We start from the raw sequence: 23,091 nt of genomic DNA on the forward strand, positions 1-23,091 counted from the left end.
GATCCTCTTTTCTTGTTATGTCTTTATCTGGTTTTGGTATCAGGATAATGCTAGCCTCATAGGACAAGTTAGGAAGTTTGATTTTTGCAGGGGAGAGGACTAGCGATTGAACCCAGGGTTGTTTAACCACTGAGCCACATCCCATCCCTTTTTAGTTTAGTTTAGTTTTGTTTTGGGGGTATCGGGGATGGAACTCAGGAGCACTTCACCACTGAGCCACATCAGCCCTATTTTGTATTTTATTTAGAGACAGGGTCTCACTGAGTTGCTTAGTGCCTCACTTTTGCTGAGGCTGGTTTTGAATTCACATTCCTCCTGCCTCAGGCTTCCAAGCCACTGGGATTACAGGTGTGAGCCACCATGCCAGGCAACATCCCAGCCCCTTTTGTATTTTCTAGAAACACAGTCTCGCTGAGTTGCTTACAACCTTGCTAAATTGCTGAGGCTGGCTTTGAACTCCAGATCCTCCTGCTTTAGCCTCCTGAGCTGCTGGGATTACAGGTGTGCACCATAGCACCCAACTCTTCATGTTATGTTTATTAGGTCTTTTTTTTTTTTTTTTTTGGTGGGGTACCGGGGATTAAATTCAGAGGCACTCAACCACTGAGCCACATCCCCAGCCCTACTCTGTATTCTATTTAGAGTCAGAGTCTCACTGAGTTCCTTAGTACCTTCCATTGCTGAGGCTGCCTTTGGACTGGTGATCCTCCTGCCTCAGACTCCTCAGCCGTTGGGATTACTGGTGTGCACCTGGCTTTATTAGGTTTTTGATAAATTACAAAAACTGAGGCCTCTATAAAGCTGAATTTCAGCTTTTCTACAATTATGTAACTTTCCATATTTGCCTTTGATGTCTTAATTATCCCTTTGTCTAAATGACTACTGTTCACACTGACCTGTGATCCTACTTTGATCAAGTGTTTTAAGCCATTGTTTTTTTTAAAAAAAAATATTTTTTAGTTGTAGATTTTTCATTTATTTATTCATATTTGGTGCTGAGGATGGAACCCAGTGCCTCACACATTCGAGACAAACACTCTGCCACTGAGCCACAATCCTAGCCTGCCATTGTTATTTTTTTACTTCCCCAAATCAAACTCTAAATTCTCTTTCTTGACCTTGAATTAACTTTAGGATTTTCTAGATGAGCTTCTGCGATGCCTCAGAAGAATCCCTCTTTCTATAATAAGAGAAATAGTAAACTAATTGCACTTATTTGGTGTATTAGATTATACAGAAAGCATTGTCAATAAGCAATGCTAAGCTGGGCACCATGGTGCACGCCTGTAATTCCAACAGCTCGAGAGGCTGAGGCAGGAGGATCTTGTGTTCAAAGCCAGCCTCAGCAATTCAGTGAGATCCTGTCTCTAAATAAAAAATATAAAAAAGGTCTGGGGATGAGGCTCAGTGATTAAGTGCCCCTGGGTTCAATCCCCAGTATATAAAAAAAAAAAAGCAATGCTAAACCTTCTTTGAATTATATTTGTATAGATATGTTATTAATAACTGTTTCAGAAGTTATATGAAACTCACAGAAATCTGCTTGTCCTGGTGTACCACTATCACTCATAATCATAGTTATTCTTTTTTTTTTTTAAGTTGTAGATGGACACAATACCTTTATTTTCAGCTTGGACTCAGGTTGTGGCTCAATGGTAGAGCGCTCGCCTAGCATGCATGAGGCACAGGGTTCGATCCTCAGCACCACATACATACATAAATGTATCATATCCATCAACAACTAAAGAGAAGTACTTTGAAAAATATCTTTATTTATTTATTTTTAATGTGGTACTGAGGATCGAACCCAGTGCCTCACATGAGGTAGACGAGCGCTTTGCCACTGAGCCACACTCCCAGCCCCCACAGTTATTAACTTAAAATGTTATAAGCAACAGAAATAATCAAATGTCTTTGTCATTGTAATGATCTCTTATCAGATGTTTAATGGTAGTTGTTTGGGGTCTTGTCATAGATGGTTAATTGTTTACTATGATATATTTCTGCATAACTAAAAGCCAAAGTATTTTGCCTTCAAGGAGATTCACAGCAAGGACTCTGACACTTATATATTTCTGATCACTTTAAGATCACACCATTAGGCTGGGTGCGTTGGCACAAGCCTTAATCCCAACAGTTTAGGAGGCTGAGGCAGGAGGATTGAAAGTTCAAAGCCAGCTTAGTTCAAAGTTGAACTAAGCAGCTCAGCAAGAGCCTGTCTCTAAATAAAATACAAAAAGGACTGGGGATGTGGCTCAGTGGTTAAACGTCCCTGACTTCACTCCCCAGTACAAAAAAAAAAAAAAAAAAAAAAATCACACCACTGGATGAACTGGTTCATTAAACTGCTAACTCAACATTAAGCAAAACAAGAATCAATTAGATAACAAGGAAATTATTTGGCAGATTTTCATGCTAAGTCAGCCAGTACTGAGATTAAGACAGGCAATGTGAGTGACATGCAAGTCAAATTGCCTGACAACCTACTTATTCAATGGTGCCGTACACCTGAGTTGGAGGGAAAAACCTGTGTTTAATTGGATGTTCAGACAATGTTAAACACAAACCAGTGGAGAGGCTTCATGGTTGCCTACTCTTTCCTGATTCCTCAAAATTTCCATTATTAAAAGTTTTTTGTGAAACAGTTCATCATGAGAAAGGTAAAATGACCCCATTTATGAGAAAACATGGTTGTGGTGACTGTTCTAGAACTACTAAAATGGTGTATGACCAATGTTTGGTATGTCAAGTCCATAATCCAGGTAAAACAATAAAAACCTCAGGTGAGCCACACGTGATGGTGCACACCTGTGATCCCAAGCAGTCAGGAGGCTGAGGCAGGAGGATCACAAGTGTGAGGCCAGACTGTGCAACTTAGTGAGAACCTGTCTCAAAAAAAATCAAGGGACTGGGCTGGGGATGTGGCTCAAGCAGTAGCGCGCTCGCCTGGCATGCGTGCGGCCCGGGTTCGATCCTCAGCACCACATACCAACAAAGATGTTGTGTCCGCCGAGAACTAAAAAATAAATATTAAAAATTCTCTCTCTCTCTCTCCTCTCTCACTCTCTCTTTAAAAAAAAAATCAAGAAAAAAATCAAGGGACTAGGGATGTGGCTCAGTATAGACAATTTGCCTAGCATGCATGGGTTCCATACCCAGTACCCCAAAGCAAAAACAAAACAAGCTTCAGAGGACACATACCTGGTACCTGCTGGATCATTCAAACACATACAGATGGATTTTATTCAATTGTTACCTTGCTTTCTGCCTGAATAGAAGCTTTCCTGTGAAGGACGTTTGGTGCTAGAATAGTAGTGACAAGGTTATTAGAAATGTATTTCCCTTATGGGGCGCGAATGGCAAAGTCCTCACTGATAGAGATATGAAACTGTGAAGCAATTAAATAAGGTATTACAAACACAGTGGCATCAGGCAAAGCTAACCGAGAGGACTGGATCGCCCTTGGTCAAAGGTATTGCCCATTGACAGCCTTCAGGTGCCCTCCGCTCAAAAACCTTTGACATCTTATGAAATCATTATCTCCCACTCACAGCCCCTGATATGACTCCACAGGGCAAGGTTCTGGTGCATTATGCCAAAGCATATTTCCACCAGGGAAAAGAAGAGATCCACCAACTGATGACAACCATACCTTTCATGATCTAGAACCTAGAGATTGAGGCTTTTGGAAATGACACCACAGAAAGACTGCCCTTGGGCCCCATTGGAGAGGACCACACCAAACGCTTCTCTACAGCAGGACTTCAGGGCCTGAGTCTTGGATCCATGTTTCTCAACTCAGAAGGGCCAGACTCCGGGATCTGCACACCTGTGGCAGACCTTACTGTAAAGCTAGCCAGGGAAGTGCTTCCCCAGAAGCAGTGGCATCCCAGATGTGGGCAGCTTTCCCAAGATTGTGGATCACGACTTATCTTTCATCATAAAAGTCTAAAATAGTCTCCCTTTTCCCTAGTTCCTGTGTCCCATCCCCCTCCCTTTCCTCACAGGAAAATCCACGGGACCATAGTTTGTGGATAGCTTTTGATATGGTCCCTTCCAGTGGAGTTCAAGGGCAGTCTTTCTCTGGTGTTACTTCCAAAAGCCTCAAACTCTCTGGGTTCTAGATCATGAAAGGTCTGGTTGTCATCATTGGAGGGTCACAAAGGGCCTCTTGTTATTTTTTTTATTTGTTCTTTTTAGACAATTTAGGACAATAGAGTGTATTTTTGACATATTATATATACGTGGAGTACAACTAATTCTAATTAGGATCCCATTCTTGTGGTTGAACACGATATGAGCTTAGGTAAGTTATGTTTGATGCATTCTGCCGTCTTTCCTATTCTCATCCCCCTCCCTTCCCTTCATTCCCCTTTCTCTAATCCAATGAACTTCTACTCTTCCCTTCCTCACCCTCCCTTGTGGGTTAGCATCTGCATATCAGAGAGAACATTTTTTGGGGGGACTGGCTTATTGCACTTAGCATGATATTCTCCTGTTTCATCCATTTACCGGCAAATTCCATAATTTCCTTCTTCTTTATAACTGAGTAATATACCACTATATATATGTACCGCATTTTCTTTATCTGTTCACCTGTTGAAGGGCACCTAGGTTGGTTCCATAGCTTAGCTATTGTGAATTGAGCTGCTATAAACATTGATGTGGCCATGTCACTATAGGATGCTGATTTTTAAGCCCTTTGGGTATATACTGAGGAGTGGGGTAACTGGGTCAAATGGTTGTTCCATTCCAAGTTTTCTAAGGAATCTCCACACTGCTTTCTAGAGTGGTTGCCCCAATTTTCAGTCCTATCAGCAATGTATGAATAAACCTTTCCCTACATCCCCGCCAACATTTATTGTTACTTGTATTCTTGACAATTGCCATTCTGACTAGAGTTAGATGGAATCTCAGTGTCATTTTAATTTGCATTTCTCTAATTACTAGAGATGCTGAACATTTTTTCGACCATTTGTATTTCTTCTGCCTGTCCATTTTCTTTGCCCATTTATTGATTGGCTTATGGGTTTTTCTGGAGTTAAGTTTTTTGAGTTCACGAAGGGCTTCTTCTACCTGGTGGAGTATGCTGTGGCGTAAGGCTTTAGATCCTTGCCCTGTAGGCCGCCTCCAGGGTTAGGAGCAGGAGTTACATGAGGTTTTATACAGGAGAACAGGCTTCCTATACTCCTGCTCTGGCCAGAAACCAGAGCAGTTGCTGGGTTTGTAGGTTAATGCCTCCAAGTCAGGAAACATCTCACTAACGCCGGTGCCTCTTCACCATCCCAGTGACAGCCCCCCGCAGCCCCAAAGGAAGAATGGAAAGCTACCTTGAACTTCTAAACATCACTGCTACTTGACTTCCTGCACTTGCTCAGAATAGGTCCTGTGGTGGTGTGGAGGGACGTTTCCCAAAGACCCCTGTGTTAAAGGCTTCACCCTGGGAGGTGCTGGTGGAAGGTGCTGGAGTCTTTGAGATATGGTGCCTGGAGGGATGTCCTTTAGGTCCCTGGGGTCCTGCTCTTCAAGGAGACTGTGGGTTCCCAGCCTCTCAGTCTCACTGCTTCCTGGCAAATGGCTTGCTGCACCACATGCTCCTACCATGATGTGCCACCCTCCCTCACCAGAGGCCCCAAGCAAAGGGGTCACTCAATCTTAGACTAGATCCTATAGAAACCCTAAGCCAAAATACATCTTTTTTTCTTTATACGTTACTTGCCTCAAGTATTTTATTATTAACATGACTAATAAAATACCCCTATTTTTTCCCCAATTACTATCAAATGTATAAGACCCATCGAGTAATGAAAAAGGTATTTTGTGCTTCCAGGAAAGAGTCCTCATGACCTGGGGACTATCTACATAGGTATGAGTAATCACTTTATGATTTCACGTATTAAATCCAATAAAGTTCCTTTCCACTAACTGTGTTATGTATCCTTATAGCATATTATTCAGAATCCACAATAAAGTAAGTTTTCTACTGGACCCTGTTCAAGATCAGCACAAAATTACAGGCAAACAAATTTAACTGAACTCTGCTCTAATGACACCAGGTGGCGCTCTTTCCCAGCCTCTGAGGGCCTCTATTGAGTAGAGGGAGTTTTGCTTACTGTGTTCAGCCTCCTGTCTGGTTGCAGAACCTGGCTATGTGACCTGGCTCTTTCTTGCCTTCCAAATAGCTTTCCCTGAAAGCTCCCAAGATACCTCCCACAATCAGAAGCCTCGGTGTTCAATAACTGGAATTAGTACTAACCTCAAAGTGGATAAAGATAAGTTAGTTTCACCAAGAAATGTTCCCAAAAGTGTTCCTGCGGGTGCAAGAGTATTCTTGGAAGTAGGGTATAAGTGGTATGGAATTTAAAGCTAATCCATAAATTGCTAGAAATCTTGAATTTTGTAGCCAATCATACCTCCCAAGGGTTCAGGTGGGTAGAAGACACTCCAAGGAGGTAAAGAGAACATTTGTGACCAACAAAAGCACTTAACAGCTCATCCTGAAGCTCTAAGTCCCTTTGCCCAAGTTTGAGGTTTACAAACAGTGCTGAACAAACTGAACATTGTCTTGTCTTTTCCCTGACTTTATTACTACAAAAGCTACATTTAAAAGTGACTAAATCCTAGATTTGCTCTAGATCCTGCTTCTGGATACATGAAGGAAATTTCTCAGAAGGAAGGAACATAGGAGATATTTCTGAGAGCAGCTAACAGATGGTTTGCAGGCATCCTGAATGGTGGACAATAAGCTGGACTATTCTAATTTTTTTTATTATTTTTTGGTACAGGGGATTGAACTCAGGGGTGATTTACCCCTGAGCTGCATCCCCAGTCCTTTATATTTTTTACTTTGAGATAGGATTTCACTAAATTGCTCATGGTCTTGCAGAGTTGCTAAGGCTGGCCTCAAACTCGTGATCCTCCTGTGATCAACCTCCCAAGTCCATGGGATTCAGGTGCATGACACTAACCCTATCTCCTGTTCCCCATCCCCCCACTCCAGGGTAATTTTCCAATCTTTTCATTTCTTCCAGTGGGGTATCCAGGTAACTATAACTTGTATTACCAGGCTAACAACAAAAATGGATGCCCCTTTAAATCAAACCGTTTTATAGTGACCCATGGTCCTTAATTGCAATCATGCCTGGAACAAAGACTATGACTAATTGAACTAGAATACTATTGAACTATCTTTATCGTGTGAACTTTGAATTATTTGATTTTTGTCAGTTAAGTTCATGGAGACATGTGTCAAGAAGCAACTTAAAAAAAAAGTACACTTTTACAAATAACCTATTGAAACTCACCCTCTAAGTGTATGGTAATCAATAGGCGCTTGAATTAGGGTCATGCAGCTACTCACACTGAAACTGGAAAAAAACCGCAAAACTCTTCGAGATGTTTCTTACTTTTGAAAAGACTCCTATTTTCCTCAGGGAAGTAATTAATCATTATAATCAAAATCAAAATAAGTCAATGAAAAGGTATTCCTATAATAATAAAATATTTGTTTTGAAGGAAACAACACAAGACAATCCCTGCCTAACAGCGGTTCCACTTACAATTTTTTGACTTTACAATGGTGCAAACATGATAAACATTCAATAAATACCACCCTTAAAAAAAAAGCATACATCAGTTTATTGTCATCCTCTCCCAGATTGCCACTATAATCATCTCCCTGGTGTGTTGTATCCCTTCAAAAGTCCTAAATGCTTCTCTGTAGACATCCTTTGTTACTAAATGATTCATATGCACAGAACAACAAAAACATAAAGCATAAAGCACTGCCCAACCGCCCAACTAATTGGATTTTTGTGAATTGTGAATTTCATACTGAGACAAAACAAGTCCATTATGATGATGGCAGAAAGTGGTGTCAGTGTTCAAGGTTTTAGCCAATCCCTTAAAACTGATTAGTTTACCAAAACAAGAACAATTAAAATCGTCCTAAAGCTCCTCCAAACTATAACCAAACTTCACAGGTAGGTGAAGGCAGGCTCCCTTGGGAGCACAGTTTCCTAAGCAGTGGCCAGAGTCTCAGCCAACACTGCACCTGTGCTTTCAGCCAATCACAGGCTGCAAACTTCTCAGACAGGTCCAAACGAAGCCAAGGCCAAGTGGTAACCAAACGGGTTATTCCTGCAGGCACTTCCTTCTTCCCTCTGTAAATACTGCCCTGCTGCTCTGGGGAGCTCCCTGAACTTTACTGTTCCCACGCGCTGCCTGGTTCATGAATCCCTTCTTTGCTCAAATACCTATAAATTTAGCCCAAGTTCTTTGAACGGTGGCACACACTGCTCAGGCGCTGAGGCTGACAGCCTCCAACCAACCGCAAGCCTGTGTCCTGCAGGAGGCACCTCTCTGTGAGCTCCCCCAATCCCACCCTGTTGCTTCAAGCCTAAGTCTTGGCCCCCTTGCATCATGGCCACGCTGCCTCCTTGCTCCAGCCTCCTAATGTGCCTGCCCATCCTCCACCACTCTTCTTCCAAGCAAGCCTGCCGCTTCAGCCAGCCGCCTCCTCAGCTTGGCAAAGCCCTCTCACAGACTGGTGCCAACGCGACCCGCCAGCTTGTCTCACAACCTCCCCTGCAAGGCCAAGTTCTGTGGAGCTGGCCCAGCTTCTCACTATTCCCTTAACAGCACACGGAGATGGCCTCCTGCCCATTCCCTTGGCAAACTCCTACATGATCTTCAAGACCCACTGGGTCATCCTGACCCATCCCTGTCCTGCGTTCCCACAGTACTCCTGTAGATAATAATGAGGGTCCCTGAGCTTTATGCAACACTGAGGATAGACTCTTCAGCCATTCTGTTTCCAGTGATGAAGAAAGGGTCACCCTCTGAGGCTAGCAGCTTTGGAGCCACACCAGGAACTGGTATCTAGCTCATGGATGTGTGGCCCTAACTATCTCCCTGGCCCTCAGGGGCCCATTCCCCCAAACCTAACCACATGACTTTGAGGGACGGGCCTGAGCAGGTGGCCCCAGTTGAAACTGGTGAACAGAAAAGGCAAAAAAAAAAGTGGAAAGAGAGGGGTGAGCCCTGTGGTCAGAGATCAGTAGGGGTAGGTAGGCCACATCCCCTCAGGTGGCCACACCTCAAAGCCTGAACTTTGACTGACCTGGATAGGTAGTGAAGCCAGGCTGTGCCCAGGGAGCTGGAGGTGCCAGGCTTGCTCCCTCTGCCACAGTCAGAGCCACCATGGCCTGGAAGACCTGGGAGCTGCACCTACTGCTTTTGCTGGGGCTGGGACTAAGGTCCCCGGGGGCCCTACCGCCACCCTGTGAGAGGTAGGCTTCTGGGAAAGGCTTCTGGGGGCAGAGAGGTGGGCTGAGATGGAAGGCTGGAGTGAGGCCTCAAGCTCTGAGATTCAGCTCTTCAGAGGGAAGACGGAATTAGTTTTTTTTGTGTAGCAGGCTCTGTGCCAGGCACCAAGCCTCCAGTCCTGGGACAAGGTGAAGCTGCCTGAGAATGGCCTGTACATGGTCCAGGAGCCTGCTGACCAGAGCCTGTCCTCCAAGCTGCTCTTTGAACCACAGGACTGTTCTCAGGATTATATTATTCTAGCAAATAGTGATAAGTGCCTCTGGGTCTAGTCCCGGGTACCAAAATAAACAACTGAGCAATGCGGAGATCGGGGAACGTAAACCTATTTCTTTACTTCCCTCTAAGGCCTGAAATGCCAATAAGAGCTGTTCTGTCTGTCAGCAAAAGAGACTGAGGCCCCTGGCTATTGTACAGAATCCCCTGGGATAAGGCCCTGGACACAGGGGCAAGTTGGACTGATGCCAGGGATCCTGGAAGGCTGCAGGTGTGTCCTAACAGGAAGGGACAAGGCTTTGCGTGGCAGTGCAGGCGGAAATGCTCAAAGTACTGCAAGAGGACCAGGACAGAGGACGCAGCAGTTGAAGCATTTCTTATCTGCCACAGAGCAAGATGAAGGCGTAGAAGGCTGCTTCCACACCTTCCCACATGTGCTCACACTCCACGAGGGGGAGCGCCTCAGGAGGGTCCCTGCTAGATAGAGGGCTCCGCCTTTCTGGGGAATTAAGAGAAGTGGGGGGCTGGTATGATGATCCAGTACTTCCCATGGGGGGAGATGACAGCATAACTATACTTTTTTCCTTGGTACCCACGTCACCTTTTTTTTTTTTAAATATATATTTTTAGTTGTAGTTGGACACAGTACCTTTATTTTGTTTATTTATTTTTATGTGATGCTAAGGATCCAACCCAGTGCCTCCCCCATGCTAGGGGAGCGCTCTACCACTGAGCCACAACCCCAGCCCCCCCACCCCCCGTCCAGCCCTGCCACATCACCTTTCTCTATCCTGCGTGATACGGTGGTCTCAGTACCAACTGCAAGAAGCGGCGATGATTCCTAAGTTTAGAAAATGTAACTAAACTTTTAAACCTTCATGTGAGAATTTCTAAGGGCCCTGTGGGTGGCCAGGCCTTCTCTCCCTCTGACAATGTGGGGCCAGCCGCAGAGGCAGCCGCTGTGCTGCGTTAGCCCACCTGGTCTGTAGGGATGCAGCCCTGCCTATGTGAAGGCACTGAGGGAGAGGCACTTGCTAGACCAGAATTGCTAACTGCAATCTGCACAGGCACAGTGGCAGAATCTAATGTCTTTTCCAAAGGAGGAAATGTTTGGGTATCCATGGACAGAAGGAAGGATTGCCGCTGAGGGAGGAAAGGAATGAATAGATGGATCAATGATAAGTGCAAAGAGGGAACTCCCCTGTTCCATTAGTGTTCTGAAGGAGGCTCAAAGGAAGGGATGGCATCGCCTCTTAGTCACTTACACCAGGTGCCTGCCTTGGCACCTGATAAGATCAAATGGAACCCTGTACACCTGAGTGGCCTTATCCTGGAGGACATTTTGTCCTGTGATATGATGATAGCCTGTCATTTAGGACAATAGGGCTCTAGTGTTATGCCAACATATTTTCGCTTTTATGGTTCTGCTATTATCTGCCATATGGTGATATTGTAAAACATTGGCATTGTTAAGATTATAATGCTAATATTAATGGTCATATGTATTGGAAAACCACCCCATCTCTTCCTCCTTGCTAGTTTCTCTAAATTTTAATTGTAGCATTTTGGTGCTGTTTCTTTATCTGTTAAAAAAAATGCTACACCAAACATAAATGCTGAGAAAAAGTATGACTGTTTTGCTGTAGGGGACTGGTGGCCAAAGACTAGGGGGTGGACTGTTGTATAATTAACAGTTTTGTTCTTTGACCTCAGTTCTTGGGAGGTGACCTCTAAACTCTTGGAATTTCCCAAATGATAGGATTGTCTTTGGTATTCATGGCCATCTTATGCTAAATAGCTTTTGCTGAGGAATTGACTCAGCCAGGGGTCAGGCCACTGGGGAAAGCCTGAGCACGTGGTTAGGAGGTGGGCTCTGAGCCACCTGGTACCAGCCCAGACTCCTCCTTCTGGGTGGGGGGGCAGGGGCTGGAGATGGATTCCAGTTGTGGTCCACGATTCACTCAGTCTTGCCTATACAATGAAACCCCAAGCTCTGGATACCCAGGATTGGAAAGGAAGTCAACCTGGCAGTGGGCGGGAGGGCGATGTGTCCTGATTTTACAAGGAAAAGACAGTGGGAGCTTGCCCTCAGGACCTTCCCACACCTCCCTGTGTGTTACTGTTACTGTCCAGGGGTCTTAGGTTAATTGTTTCCATTCAGCAAAGAATTAATGAATGGGACAGAGATAGCAGTTGAACAGAGATGTGTTCCAAGCCACAGCAACAGACTTCAGGAAGGGGCCTGGAGCTAGGAGTCAGCTAGAGAAGTTCTGGATGGTTCTTTTTATGGTCTCTGGAATCCCTCCTTTGCTTTTCTTCTCCCCTGCCCATGCTCTCCTCTCTATTGGTGTTCCCTGTGTCCTTGTGTCTGTCTTAGTTTGTCTGTTGGACACACTAAAGGAGCACCAGCTCACAAGCATCTATCTGATTGTGTCTGACTGTTTCTCGCTCGTGTCCGTGAGCACTTGCGTCAACCGGGAAGTTGACCTCCTTGGCGGACCTTCTCCCTGCTCCCTTGGTCTGGAGGCGCTCTGACTTCCTCATTCACCATCCTGCCCTGGCCGCCTCCTCCCCCTTCTACATCTCCCTTGTGTTTCTTCATTTCATTATTATAACGCTGTTGTGGAGCTGGGGCTTTTCAAGGAACTGAGGCAGCGCAAAGGCCCCTCTCAAACCCCAATTCTTGCAATCAAGTCAGAAAGATTTCAGACATGTCACTCAGAGTAATGAGTTTATTGAAGGGACACGAAAAGGGAAAGGGGACACTTTCAGGGGAGAGAGTGGATCCTTTCAGAGAGGAGGACAGTGTGCCTCTCCTGCACTCCAGTTTTATTGGGGATCCCGGAGAATTCCACCCAGGTCCACCTCTTGACTTTTGACTGACAACAGATTGACAAACAACTCTATGACAACTCTATGTCACCTTGGCCCATGGAGACTAGCTATATTGGATTCTTTTTTTTTTTTTTTAAGAGAGAGTGAGAGACGGGGGGAGAGAGACAGAGAGAGAGAGAGAGAGGGTGAGAGACGGAGAGAGAGAGAGAGAGAGAGAGAGAGGGAGAGAGAGAGAGAGAGAATTTTTTAATATTTATTTTTTAGTTTTCAGCGGACACAACCGGTGCTGAGGATCAAACCCAGGCCGCATGCATGCCAGGCGAGCGCGCTACCACTTGAGCCACATCCCCAGCCCTATATTGGATTCTTAATCATCTTTATAGGTTTTTATGGTTAGGAAGAATTATCCTTATCTTCTGGGATCTGTTCTATGAAAAGGTCACAAATGTCTCTCCCTTCAAAGTAACTTGGGTTCCTCTTATGGATGTTATTTCCTGCCTGCATTTCCTGGCAGATAACAGGGAGTTTGCTGAGGAATGTGACATAGCTTGTCCACTTAGGCCAGGGAGGGCTGCAGGTAAATTGCTTTTTGGTAAAGAAAGCCTGTGGAGTCAACACAGTGGGCCTATTTTATAGAATTATTCTCTTACCCTGTGTTCCCACCATCCACATCTCTCTGTCTCCTAACAAAACTATAATTTTAAATATAGTTTGTATACTGTACTAATTTGTATAAAACTAGAATTGTAAGAATAGCACCTCCCAGGGCTGGGGCTGTGGCTCAGCGGTAATGCACTTGCCTGGCATGTGTGAGGCACTGGGTTCAATTCTCAGCACCACATATAAATAAGTAAAAATAAAGATCTATCAACATCTAAAAAAATATTTTAAAAAAAGAAGAATAGCATCTCCCAGAGTTCCATGAGCCACTTTAGCAAATTACCAAATATAAGGGATTATGGGAACCCGCAGATTTGCAATGAGTTGGCTGAATTACAAGTAGTCTGGGGACCCCCAAACATGCAGCTGGCATCTGAAGTGAGTATGGTTTTATTAAGCTGTGCCCTGAAACCTGTGCAGTCCACTCAGCATCACAATTGAATTGCATATACCAACATTCCTCTAACCTCTGCTCTCTTATGACAAAACCATTGTATTTGCTGAGTATTTAGTATAGAATTAAGTGATAGATACAGCAATAATATCAGTCTGTCTGTGCCTGATATGAGAAGAAAGCAATGATGGCTAGGGATAGATTTAAAGAAACTACTAATGTGACCTATTTGCATCTTATGATAAACTTGTGCAGATCTAGCCAGACGTGGTGTGCACACCTGTAATCCCAGCAGCTCGGGAGACTGAGGCAGGAGGACTGCAAGTTCAAAGCCAGCCTCAGCAAAAGCAAGGTGCTAAGCAACTCAGTGATTCAGTGAGACTCTGTCTCTAAATAAAATACAAAAATGGTGGGGGGCTGGGGATGTAGCTCAGTAGTTCAGTGTCCCTGAGTTCAAATCCCCAGTACCCCCCCCAAAAAAAAAAACTTGTACAGAACTGATATAGGACATATGAGGCTGGACACCTGAGGAATTTTCAGGAAGCAGTTTTATTTAAACTGCAGTGGTCCAGAGGGGCTAATACCCAAAATTCTCTGGACCTCAAGTCTGGAAATACTCAGCGAGGTGGTTATTACACAGTGGGTGGGTACATGACAGTTACTCCTTGTCCCATGATTTAGGCTAGACAGAGGTTTTTCAAGTTTTCACCATGGAAAACAGATAATATCTTTAGCACAACAACAAGCTTGGTGGCAGACCTCGCTTTTACAAGAGAGAGAAACCTGGCCTTTACAAGACAGAGGAAGCTTCAAATCACACTGAGTTCTTTGCAGAAATCCTGCTAACATTCTTTGTAAAGATCTTGTTGACTAAGAGAAACTTGTATGTTACAAATATGGTGGGGGGTTTCTGGAGATGCTTAATTATGGTGGGGGTGGGGAGTACCTGGTCTGCATCAGAACTGCTTAGTATAGAAATTAGCAGCAGGTGTGGTGGCACATGCATGTCATCCCAGAGGCAGGAGGATGGCAAGTTCGAGTCCAGCCTCAGCAATTTAGTGAGACTCTGTCTCAAAATAAAAAAAAATGAAAAAAGGGCCAGGATGTGGCTCACTGGAAAAACACACCTGTGCTCAATGCTCAGTTTTTGTTGATTCTTTTTTTTTGGTAAAGGAATAAACAAAAATTCCTCTTCAGGCCGGTCACTTTCCATTGGTATTACATCCTCAGGAAGCTTTGACTCAGTCTCCTAATATGGTCAGTCGTCACTCTCAGAACTATCATATGATTTGTTTATATAAGGTAGTTAAATCTTATCAACAATGCCAGCATTATGCCATATCATAGCATGTTCACAGAACAATTCTGTTTCCTTATAGATGTGCCTGTAAAAATTACAGAGATGTTTTCTATAAAGCCCTCCCAGTAGAAGAATAGACATTATAAATAGACATCAGTGCAGGTGGCATGACTTGATAATTTTCAGGGTTCCAGGTTGGTTGGGGACAAGGCCAGTCACCCTGCCTTAGTTCGCAGGCTTGCACTGAGACTGGTTTCACTGTGTGCACCAATAGTACAGGACCCCCCTCTTACAGGGAGGACATGGTGGTATTCAGAATAGTCATCTCCTTGCTAACTGGCCTTCAGGGTAGGTAAGGACAGACATAGTGCATCAGTGCATGTTGCAGGTGCCCCCAGAGAACCCCCACAAGTAGGAATGCCCCTAAGATCCCCAGAGCTGTGGCCTTGGAGCCTCAGCAGCTGGAATGCAGGGTGTTGCCGTGGTTGCTTTGGTCTTAAGTCTGTGTTCACTAATCAAGAGGCCCTGCTAGGGCAGTGCACTGGCCCTTGCCCACACTGGGTCCAGTCATAATCCAGCATGATTAGCACTTGGCCTGACTCTTCACTAGAGTGTCCTCGTTGGTCATTATTCCAGGCTGACTCCTACGGCTTGATCCCCTCCTGGGACAGAACTCCCCAACCTGCTTGATCTAGTTAATAAATCCTTTTCCTCTGAGCGCTGCTCCTCATTAAAAGCACATTCACCTTGTTCCACAGTAGGGGAACCTGTCTCGCCCAAAGCCCCCTCTGTCTCCTGGCCAGTGGTGTTCGATCCGTCCAGTCTGTCATTGTCTTTGAGTGTGGAGGGCCTGAGCGCTGGGTTCCCCACTGCAGAGTGAGAGGCACGGTCGGTCGTCGTACTGAAGTGAAACTGAGTATGCTGAAGGAAGGCCCACAGCCTTCCTCATCTCAGGATGGGGCTGTTCCTCGGGAGCAGTTGGACGGCCAGGTGCTGCCACGCTTTGATCCCCTTAGAAACCCATCTTCCTCTATTCTGTTGGGTAATCATCTGTCTCCAAAAACAAAGGTGGCCGGCCTCTGTGCATATAGCACGCAGTGTCGGCTCAAGCGTGCTGCTGCTGCCACTGTTATATTTTGTCCACTGTAACCAGGAACTTTCTAAGCACTTGATTATCAAGGTTTACAGTTACAGTGATTTGTCTGCCACACGGTAAACCACCCACTTCAAAGGGCCAGTAGGGAGAAGTTTCCGGAAATTCTTTCCCAAATGCTCTGCTCTCCTTGTAGTAAATGTAACCTGAACCTAAGAGTCAAAAGACTGGCACATTCCTCAAGTGACATCCAGTCCTCAGCAATTGGTCCAGCTCATCAGCTTATCATATGACCAGCATGTTTCAGAGCAGTGCCACCAGGGTTCCCAAAGCAGGAGGACTCCTGGCAAATGCAAGGCTTCCCCGCCCGCAGGCATCTGCTATGCCCATGCTAAGAGACGGTATTATTCTCTTGTTCCAAGTCCCTCTCAGGCGCCAACGTGATGTTAGGTTTCCTTCACTGCACAACTCATTTATTTATTTATTTACCTACAGCTACGTTTCTCCTCTCCATTACCCATCAGTTTTTTGTTTTGTTTTGTTTTGTTTTTAATATACTGGGTATCAAACCTAGGGACATTTTACCACTGAGCTATGTCCCCAGCTTTTTTTAGTTTTTGAGACAGGATCTCAAAGTTGCCTAGGGCCTAGCTAAGTTGCTGAGGCTGGCCTTGAACTGGCATCCTCCTGTCTCATCATCCTGAGCTGCTGGAATTCCAGACGTGCGCCACCACACCAGCTTCACATTGTGTTTCTTGATCTGAAGGAAAGTCACCCAGCAGTCCACAGAGCTGCAGGATCTTCTGTTCCAAGATAGCATTTAATAGAATTCTGAGCATTTGCATCTATACACAGGTGTGTTCTGTCACTTTAGCACCCCCTCTTAAATTTCTATAATAACTCCCATTGGGTTCTGCCCCGTAGGGAGGACATCTCTAATAGTTCAGTTTTTCACTGCTCATCTACCAGGCCATTGGCCACTGCCTGTGAGTCAGTAAAAACCCAAACAAAGGGGGTTTCATCATCCAGCTTTGCCTTCACTGCAGGACAACAGCACGCAATTCAGACCCTGGGCTGATTTGTTCTTACCTTCTTCAGAGATTCCCTGTTAGAGTGAGTGGCCTCTTAAACAAACCCTGAAATCCACCAGCTTTTTGTTGGTCAATAGAGAGCTCCCAGGTGGCCATAGGATCCATCAACCCCTTGGGGCCTGCCAAAGTTGGGAAGAGAAGCTGCCTGCTCATCGGTACAGCAGCCTCTCCTGGCCTCCTTCCTGCGGCACGAAGCACGTCCCTGAGCACCATTGCTATTGCATGAGGAGCTCTTCTGGGCTCCGCTTCTCCACCAGAAAACTCTGTTGTTGGGCTGGGGATGTGGCTCAAGCGGTAGCGTGTTCACCTGGCATGCGTGTGGCCTGGGTTCGATCCTTAGCACCACATACAAACAAAGGTGTTAAGTCCGCTGAGAAATAAAAAAATAAATATTAAAAAAAAAAAAAAGAAAACTCTGTTGACATCATCAAGACCTTTCGGGCATTTCAGGTTTCAGAATAAGTATCCTGCAGTCATGGAGCAGTTTCAGTGAGCACCCAAGAGCAAACTAGTCACTCTTTTACATGGCACCCATTGTACACCACATCTGGAAATTTTCTGGTCTGAAATCTCAAGTTTCCACTGGGTGCAACTCACAGGCTTTTGTTATAACACTTCCTGGTCCTGGTTGGATCCACACGAGGCTGTTGTGCAGAGAGCTGGCCCACGCCAGCCCTCCAGGGGCTAATACATCACTGACTGAAGCACTCAGCTTCTTTCTTCACCAGCTGCCCTGCACTGGGTCCACATAACAACCAGCCGGAGCCCTGGCCACTGCGCACTTCCTTCACTATACGAAGACCCTGCTTGTTCTCCCAGCCGTGTCTGTCACCACCTCCCACAAACTGCCACCACAACAAACACCACAAACATGCATGGTCCTAGTCCAGTCCCGGGGAACACTCCCTGAAAAGCCTGTTCAGGCTCTAGCCTCTCTCTGACCCTTTTCGCCCATGAATGTCGCTGCAGCCAGATTTACTGCCATGGGGAACTCCTGCACCAAGTTCAGATGGCCAGGCTCTTTCCAGACGACAAGCAGTTTGTGGACATGTCGCTCTCCACAGCTCCAGGTGAGGCCACCTCCTACCCAAAGAAGGCAAGGGAGAGCAGGGCACAGTGGTGCATGCCTGTAATCCCAGTGACTTGGGAGGCTGAGGCAGGAGGATCACAGGTTCAAAGTCAGCCTCAGCAACCTAGCAAGGCCCTAAGGAATTCAGCAAGACCCTGTCTCTAAATAAAATATTAAAATATGGTTCAGTGGATTCAATTCCTGGTACCAAAAAAAAAAAAAATGGCAAGGGAGAGAGCAGGTGGAGAGGCAGCCTGCTGAGCCCTCCCGGCTGGTGCTCTCCAGAACAAGTCCTGCAGAGGTTCAGCGAGCTGGCTGAGGCCCACAACCACAGCATCCCCAGGCAGCAGCTGCAGGAGTTCGTACAGCAACACTTCCAGGCTGTGGGGAAGGAGCTGCAGCCTTGGACCCCCGGGGACTGGAAAGAGAGGTGTGAGTCTGGACAGGGGATGGGAAAGGACCCTTCTGTCAGGAGGGCCTCCCTGAACCCTGTGGGGCCGGCACTCTTCCAGTCCCCAGTTCCTGCAGAAGATCTCGGATGCCAAGCTTCGTGTCTGGGCACGGCAGCTGAACCAGATCTGGAAGAAGCTGGGGAAGCAGGTAACACTGTCCTGGGGATGCCCAAGGGTCTGGCCCACAGCTCTGGGAGTGGGACATGGATGGTTGTTGGGCTCCTGGATCAGGCCTCTGCCTAGGGACAGTAACTGCTGCTGCGTGTGTGTGGGGAGCCCTCCCTCAGCACAGTCCCAAGGAACTTTCTCCCATTTGTCTGAGGCTCAGAGAGGCCCATAGTTGTCCACCTGGAGGATCCCCCTGAGTGGTCTCCCAGGACCACCTGAGCGCTCTCCAGTGGCCTCTGTTTGCTGGCACTGAGAGCTGCTCAAATCACCCTCGACAGCTTGGCCACCTTCTTCCTCACAGGGACCCACCTGTGCCCCGTTCTGCTAGTCCCTCAAAATGACTGAGGCAGGCTGAGCTTCCACTGATACCATGCACACTAGAACTTGGACAAATGGGCAGAGAAAGGAGCTGCTGAGCCCTGTGCAAGCCCCACACTGCTCTTGCCCTTGCTGTCCCTCGGCCTGATTCCTGGGGAAAGGCATTCACCACAGCTGGGGAAGCATTTGAGATTTTGTTCCCACCTGCCAGAGCTGCGGGTGGGAGGCTCGCCCATGGGGCCTGACTTGGATTGGTGGTAGCCACACAGAGGTGGGAGTGGAAGGGAAATGAGGGTTAGCACCCCCTCTCCTGCTTAGGCCCCCAGGTTGCTGCCTGGTGGTCACCTGCCAGGTGCCAAGCTGAGTGGTCAAGGCTTCCACACACGGATAGGTTGAGCCAGGACCCTGAAGGCTCCTCATGGCCATGCAGCAGCAGAGACAGATCCTGGCTCCTTAGCCATGGCACCAGGGCCTCTGCCCCCGCCACCATAGCCTCCACCCTCGTGTGGCAGTAGGCTCCCCTGTACCCTCTCTCCTGACTCCAGATAAAGCCAGAGGTTCTCAGCCAACCTGAACGATTCTCTTTGATCTACTCAAAACACCCCTTCATTGTGCCCGGCGGGCGCTTCGTTGAGTTCTACTACTGGTGAGAATCCTCAGGGGTTGGCAGTGGTGGGGGACGCAGGGATAGTGCCCGACTGGCCTGGCTGTGCAGGGCCCGAGGGCTGACGCCTGACTGCCCCCTTTCCCAGGGACTCCTACTGGGTAATGGAGGGTCTGCTCCTCTCTGAGATGACAGAGACTGTGAAAGGCATGCTGCAGAACTTCCTGGACCTGGTGAAAACGTAAGTGGGCTCCTCCAGATGGGACTGGGCAAAGCAGGCTTGCAGCTGGATCCGCCTTGGCCATTTCACCAGCCCCCTCCCCCCTTTTTTTTTGGCAGCTATGGGCACATCCCCAATGGCGGGCGCGTGTACTATTTGCAACGGAGTCAACCCCCGCTCCTGACCCTCATGATGGATCGCTATGTGGCTCATACCAACGACATCACTTTCCTACGGTGGGTCTCCCCCCCCCACCTTGTGCTGCCCTGCAGCACTACCCTCTACTGGAGACCTCCCAGGAGGGGGGCCACCCTGTGCTTGGGCTGAGGCTCTGCTGCCTGCACTGCAGGGAGAACATCGAGACCCTCGCCTTGGAACTGAACTTCTGGACAGTGAATAGGACCATCTCTGTGTACTCAGGGGAAAAGAGCTATAACCTGAATCGCTATTATGTCCCTTTTGGGGGACCCAGGTAAGGAGCTGCGCCCTGCCACACACACACAGTCTTCTTTTCCATTCACTCTGGTGTGAGCATCACAGACCCAGGATTGGAGGAGCTGCAATTTAGCCTGGCCTCTCAGATGGGGATGCTGAGAACCCTGAGCCACCTAGGGCTGTGGGGCCCAAGGGCAGCTGAGTAGAAATAGCTCAGTCTCCTGCTTGAGCAGAGGGGCCGAGCACTTCCTAGTGCCAGTCCGCACCTCACCTCTTTGCCAGGCCCGAGTCCTATAGCAAAGACGCTGAGCTGGCAGAGACCCTGCCCGAAGGTGAGCAGCAGGAGGCTGGGGGAGGGCAGCTGGACTCCTACAGTGGGTGTCAGGCCTAGGTCAGCTGCTGCCTTGTTCTGCTCTGTCCTCACAGGGGACCGAGAGGCTCTGTGGGCCGAGCTCAAGGCTGGGGCTGAGTCTGGCTGGGACTTCTCTTCTCGCTGGCTGGTTGGAGGCCCAAACCCCGACTCGCTCAGCAGCATCCGAACCAGCAAATTGGTGCCTGTTGATCTGAATGCCTTCCTGTGCCAGGCAGAGGGGCTGATGAGCAACTTCTACTCCAGCCTGGGTGAGCACAGCCCCCCGGGAGGAGGGGACCGATCAGCTTGGTTTTCTGCCTTGGCTAATGGGCCTGGCGGTAGGGAAGGCCCGCCCAAACCCCATCATCAGCAAGGTCAGTGAGTCACCTCTGCAGTAGCACAAATGTACTGGGCCCCCCTCATCATCACACTACCCCTCCCCTTCCTACTGTGAGGCCTTGAGGACCTATGGGGGGACACCCCAGTCCACAAATCCAAATTCCCCCCATTCCCTTTTTCCAAAGCTATACTTGGCCCTCTCAGAACCAGGGGGACGCACACACAGAGACCCAGGCAGGCCCAAGGAGCAGTCCAGGGCCATTTGCTCAGGGATTTTATGACTCAGAGGCTTGAAAAGTGGTGGGCTCTGGGGAGACATGGCCCCTTGACCAGGATGGCTCAGCCCCTGGGGAAGAGCACAGTAATGCAGATCAAAGGAGAGTCATTTAAGACATGGGGACCCAAGGGCAGGGCTCTGCTTGTTCAGTCCAAATGCAATGCCACCACCAGGGAACGACTCCCAGGCTGAAAGGTACAGAAACTTGCGGGCCCAGCGCTTGGCCGCCCTCAATGCCCTCCTGTGGGACGAGCAGAAAGGCGCCTGGTTCGACTACGACACAGAGAAGGGCAAGAACCTGGAGTTTTACCCTTCCAACCTCGCCCCGCTCTGGGCCGGCTGCTTCTCTGACCCTGCCACCGTGGACAAGGCTCTGAAATACCTGGAGGTGAGGGACAGCTGGCCGCTCTGAGTCCCTGGAGACACTGAGCAGGGACCTGGCAGGCCAGCCACCTACCCACTGCTATCAGTGCCTGTCCTCGCCTGCGGGTCCCACTCAGGCCACCAGGGGACAGCTGTGAGCCAAGAAGAGGAGGGAAGGAAGGGCCCCTCTGCTCCCTGAGGGCCCAGCATCCTGGCTCCCTGCCCAGGCTCCACCCACAGTCCCAGCAATGTCTGGAACCTTCTAGGACAGCCAGGTCCTGACCTACCAGCATGGGATTCCGACCTCTCTCCGGAACACAGGCCAGCAGTGGGATTTCCCCAATGCCTGGGCCCCCCTGCAGGATCTGGTCATCAGAGGTAGGCAGGCAGGCAGGGGATCTGTGCCAGGGTGGACCCCAGCTGCTCCGGGACTGGGGAGGTGACTGAAGGATGCGGGACCCCTGGTCCTTTCTCTGGCTCCTCTGTTCTCTCTGCCCCGCAGCTAACACATCCTCCCCCCTGTCCAGTATAACCAGCCCTCTTCTCTCCCTCCAAACCTTGGCCCTGGGTTAAGTGCAAGGTGGCCTCTGGTTCCAAGAGGTCTCATTCCCTCTGTGGGACAGTAAGATTCAGGCTTCTGTTGTGCCAGGGAAGGGGGCTCTAAAGATTCAGGTTCTGCTTGGGGTGGGGTCTAGGCTTGGCCAAGTCCTCTTCGCCTCGGACCCAGGAAGTGGCTTTCCAGCTGGCCCAGAATTGGATCCGAACCAACTTTGATGTCTACTCCCAAAAGTCAGCCATGTACGAGAAGGTGAGCTAGCAGGAGGTGTTCTTTGTCCCTCACCCTCCTCCCCCAGGTGAGGTGGGGAAGAGTCAGGCTTGGCAGACCCTGGACTGTGCAACCAGGACAGTGGCGGCGCCCAGTGGCCACTGCCAGGCACTGCAGGGGCCAGAGCTTCAGGCCAGAGCATCTCCCAAGGGCTCCAAGGCTGGTTGCCTGGGGCTGGAGTGGTGGCTTGGGGACAGCTCCTGACCTACAGCTTGCCCTCTTGTCCCCAGTATGACATCAGCAATGGTGGACAGCCAGGTGGAGGAGGGGAGTATGAAGTTCAGGTGAGCGGGCCAGGGCTGAGCTGGCCAACACCTTACAACTCCTGGGCTCCACTCTCCACAAGAACCGACTTGACCCTCTAGGCCCCAGTGTGCCTTGTCTGGGGGCCCACAGGGAAGACCTGACTGGTGCTCCTTGGTACCCCTGGGGATGGGCGGGACAGAGCTCCTGGGGTAGGGAATCCCACACCCTCAAAACAGGGGCTTGGGCTCCCCTGAGATCTGGCCCCACAGGCCTTGCCTCTCTCCAGGAGGGGTTTGGCTGGACCAATGGAATGGCCCTGATGCTCCTGGACCGCTATGGTGACCGGCTGACCTCGGGGACCCAGATGACTCCTCAGGTGCCCCCCTGCCTGGTGGCTGCCCTTCTGTTCCACCTCCCGCTCAGCTTCCTGCCGTGGTGACCAGGGACCAGCACGGTGGCCTCACCACCTGCCCCTGCCTGCTGCACTTTCTCCTCTGCCCCATCTCCCA

General features: G+C 48.4%; 1 protein-coding gene across 2 annotated transcripts; it reads left to right on the plus strand.

Moving 5' to 3' along the window:
* Positions 1-9,201: 9,201 nt before the first annotated feature.
* On the plus strand, positions 9,202-23,040 carry LOC308642330 (trehalase; the record flags this gene model as incomplete). Of its 2 annotated transcripts, XM_081281203.1 has the most annotated exons (15): positions 9,202-9,290; positions 17,883-17,983; positions 18,268-18,412; positions 18,495-18,582; positions 19,466-19,566; positions 19,673-19,765; positions 19,864-19,980; positions 20,094-20,216; positions 20,462-20,511; positions 20,606-20,800; positions 21,321-21,535; positions 21,777-21,888; positions 22,206-22,318; positions 22,567-22,620; positions 22,869-23,040. In XM_081281203.1, 15 exons carry the CDS (start codon positions 9,202-9,204, stop codon positions 23,019-23,021), a joined length of 1,749 nt encoding a protein of 582 aa, XP_081137329.1. In that variant the 3' UTR covers positions 23,022-23,040. The 2 variants fall into 2 exon arrangements, with proteins under 2 accessions (XP_081137329.1, XP_081137330.1); XM_081281204.1 differs by lacking the exon at positions 19,673-19,765.
* Between the last annotated feature and the right edge of the window lie 51 nt (positions 23,041-23,091).

This window comes from Spermophilus citellus, assembly GCF_964194105.1.
Source record: "Spermophilus citellus genome assembly, chromosome: 2".
In the NCBI taxonomy this organism is placed as follows: Eukaryota; Metazoa; Chordata; class Mammalia; order Rodentia; family Sciuridae; genus Spermophilus; species Spermophilus citellus.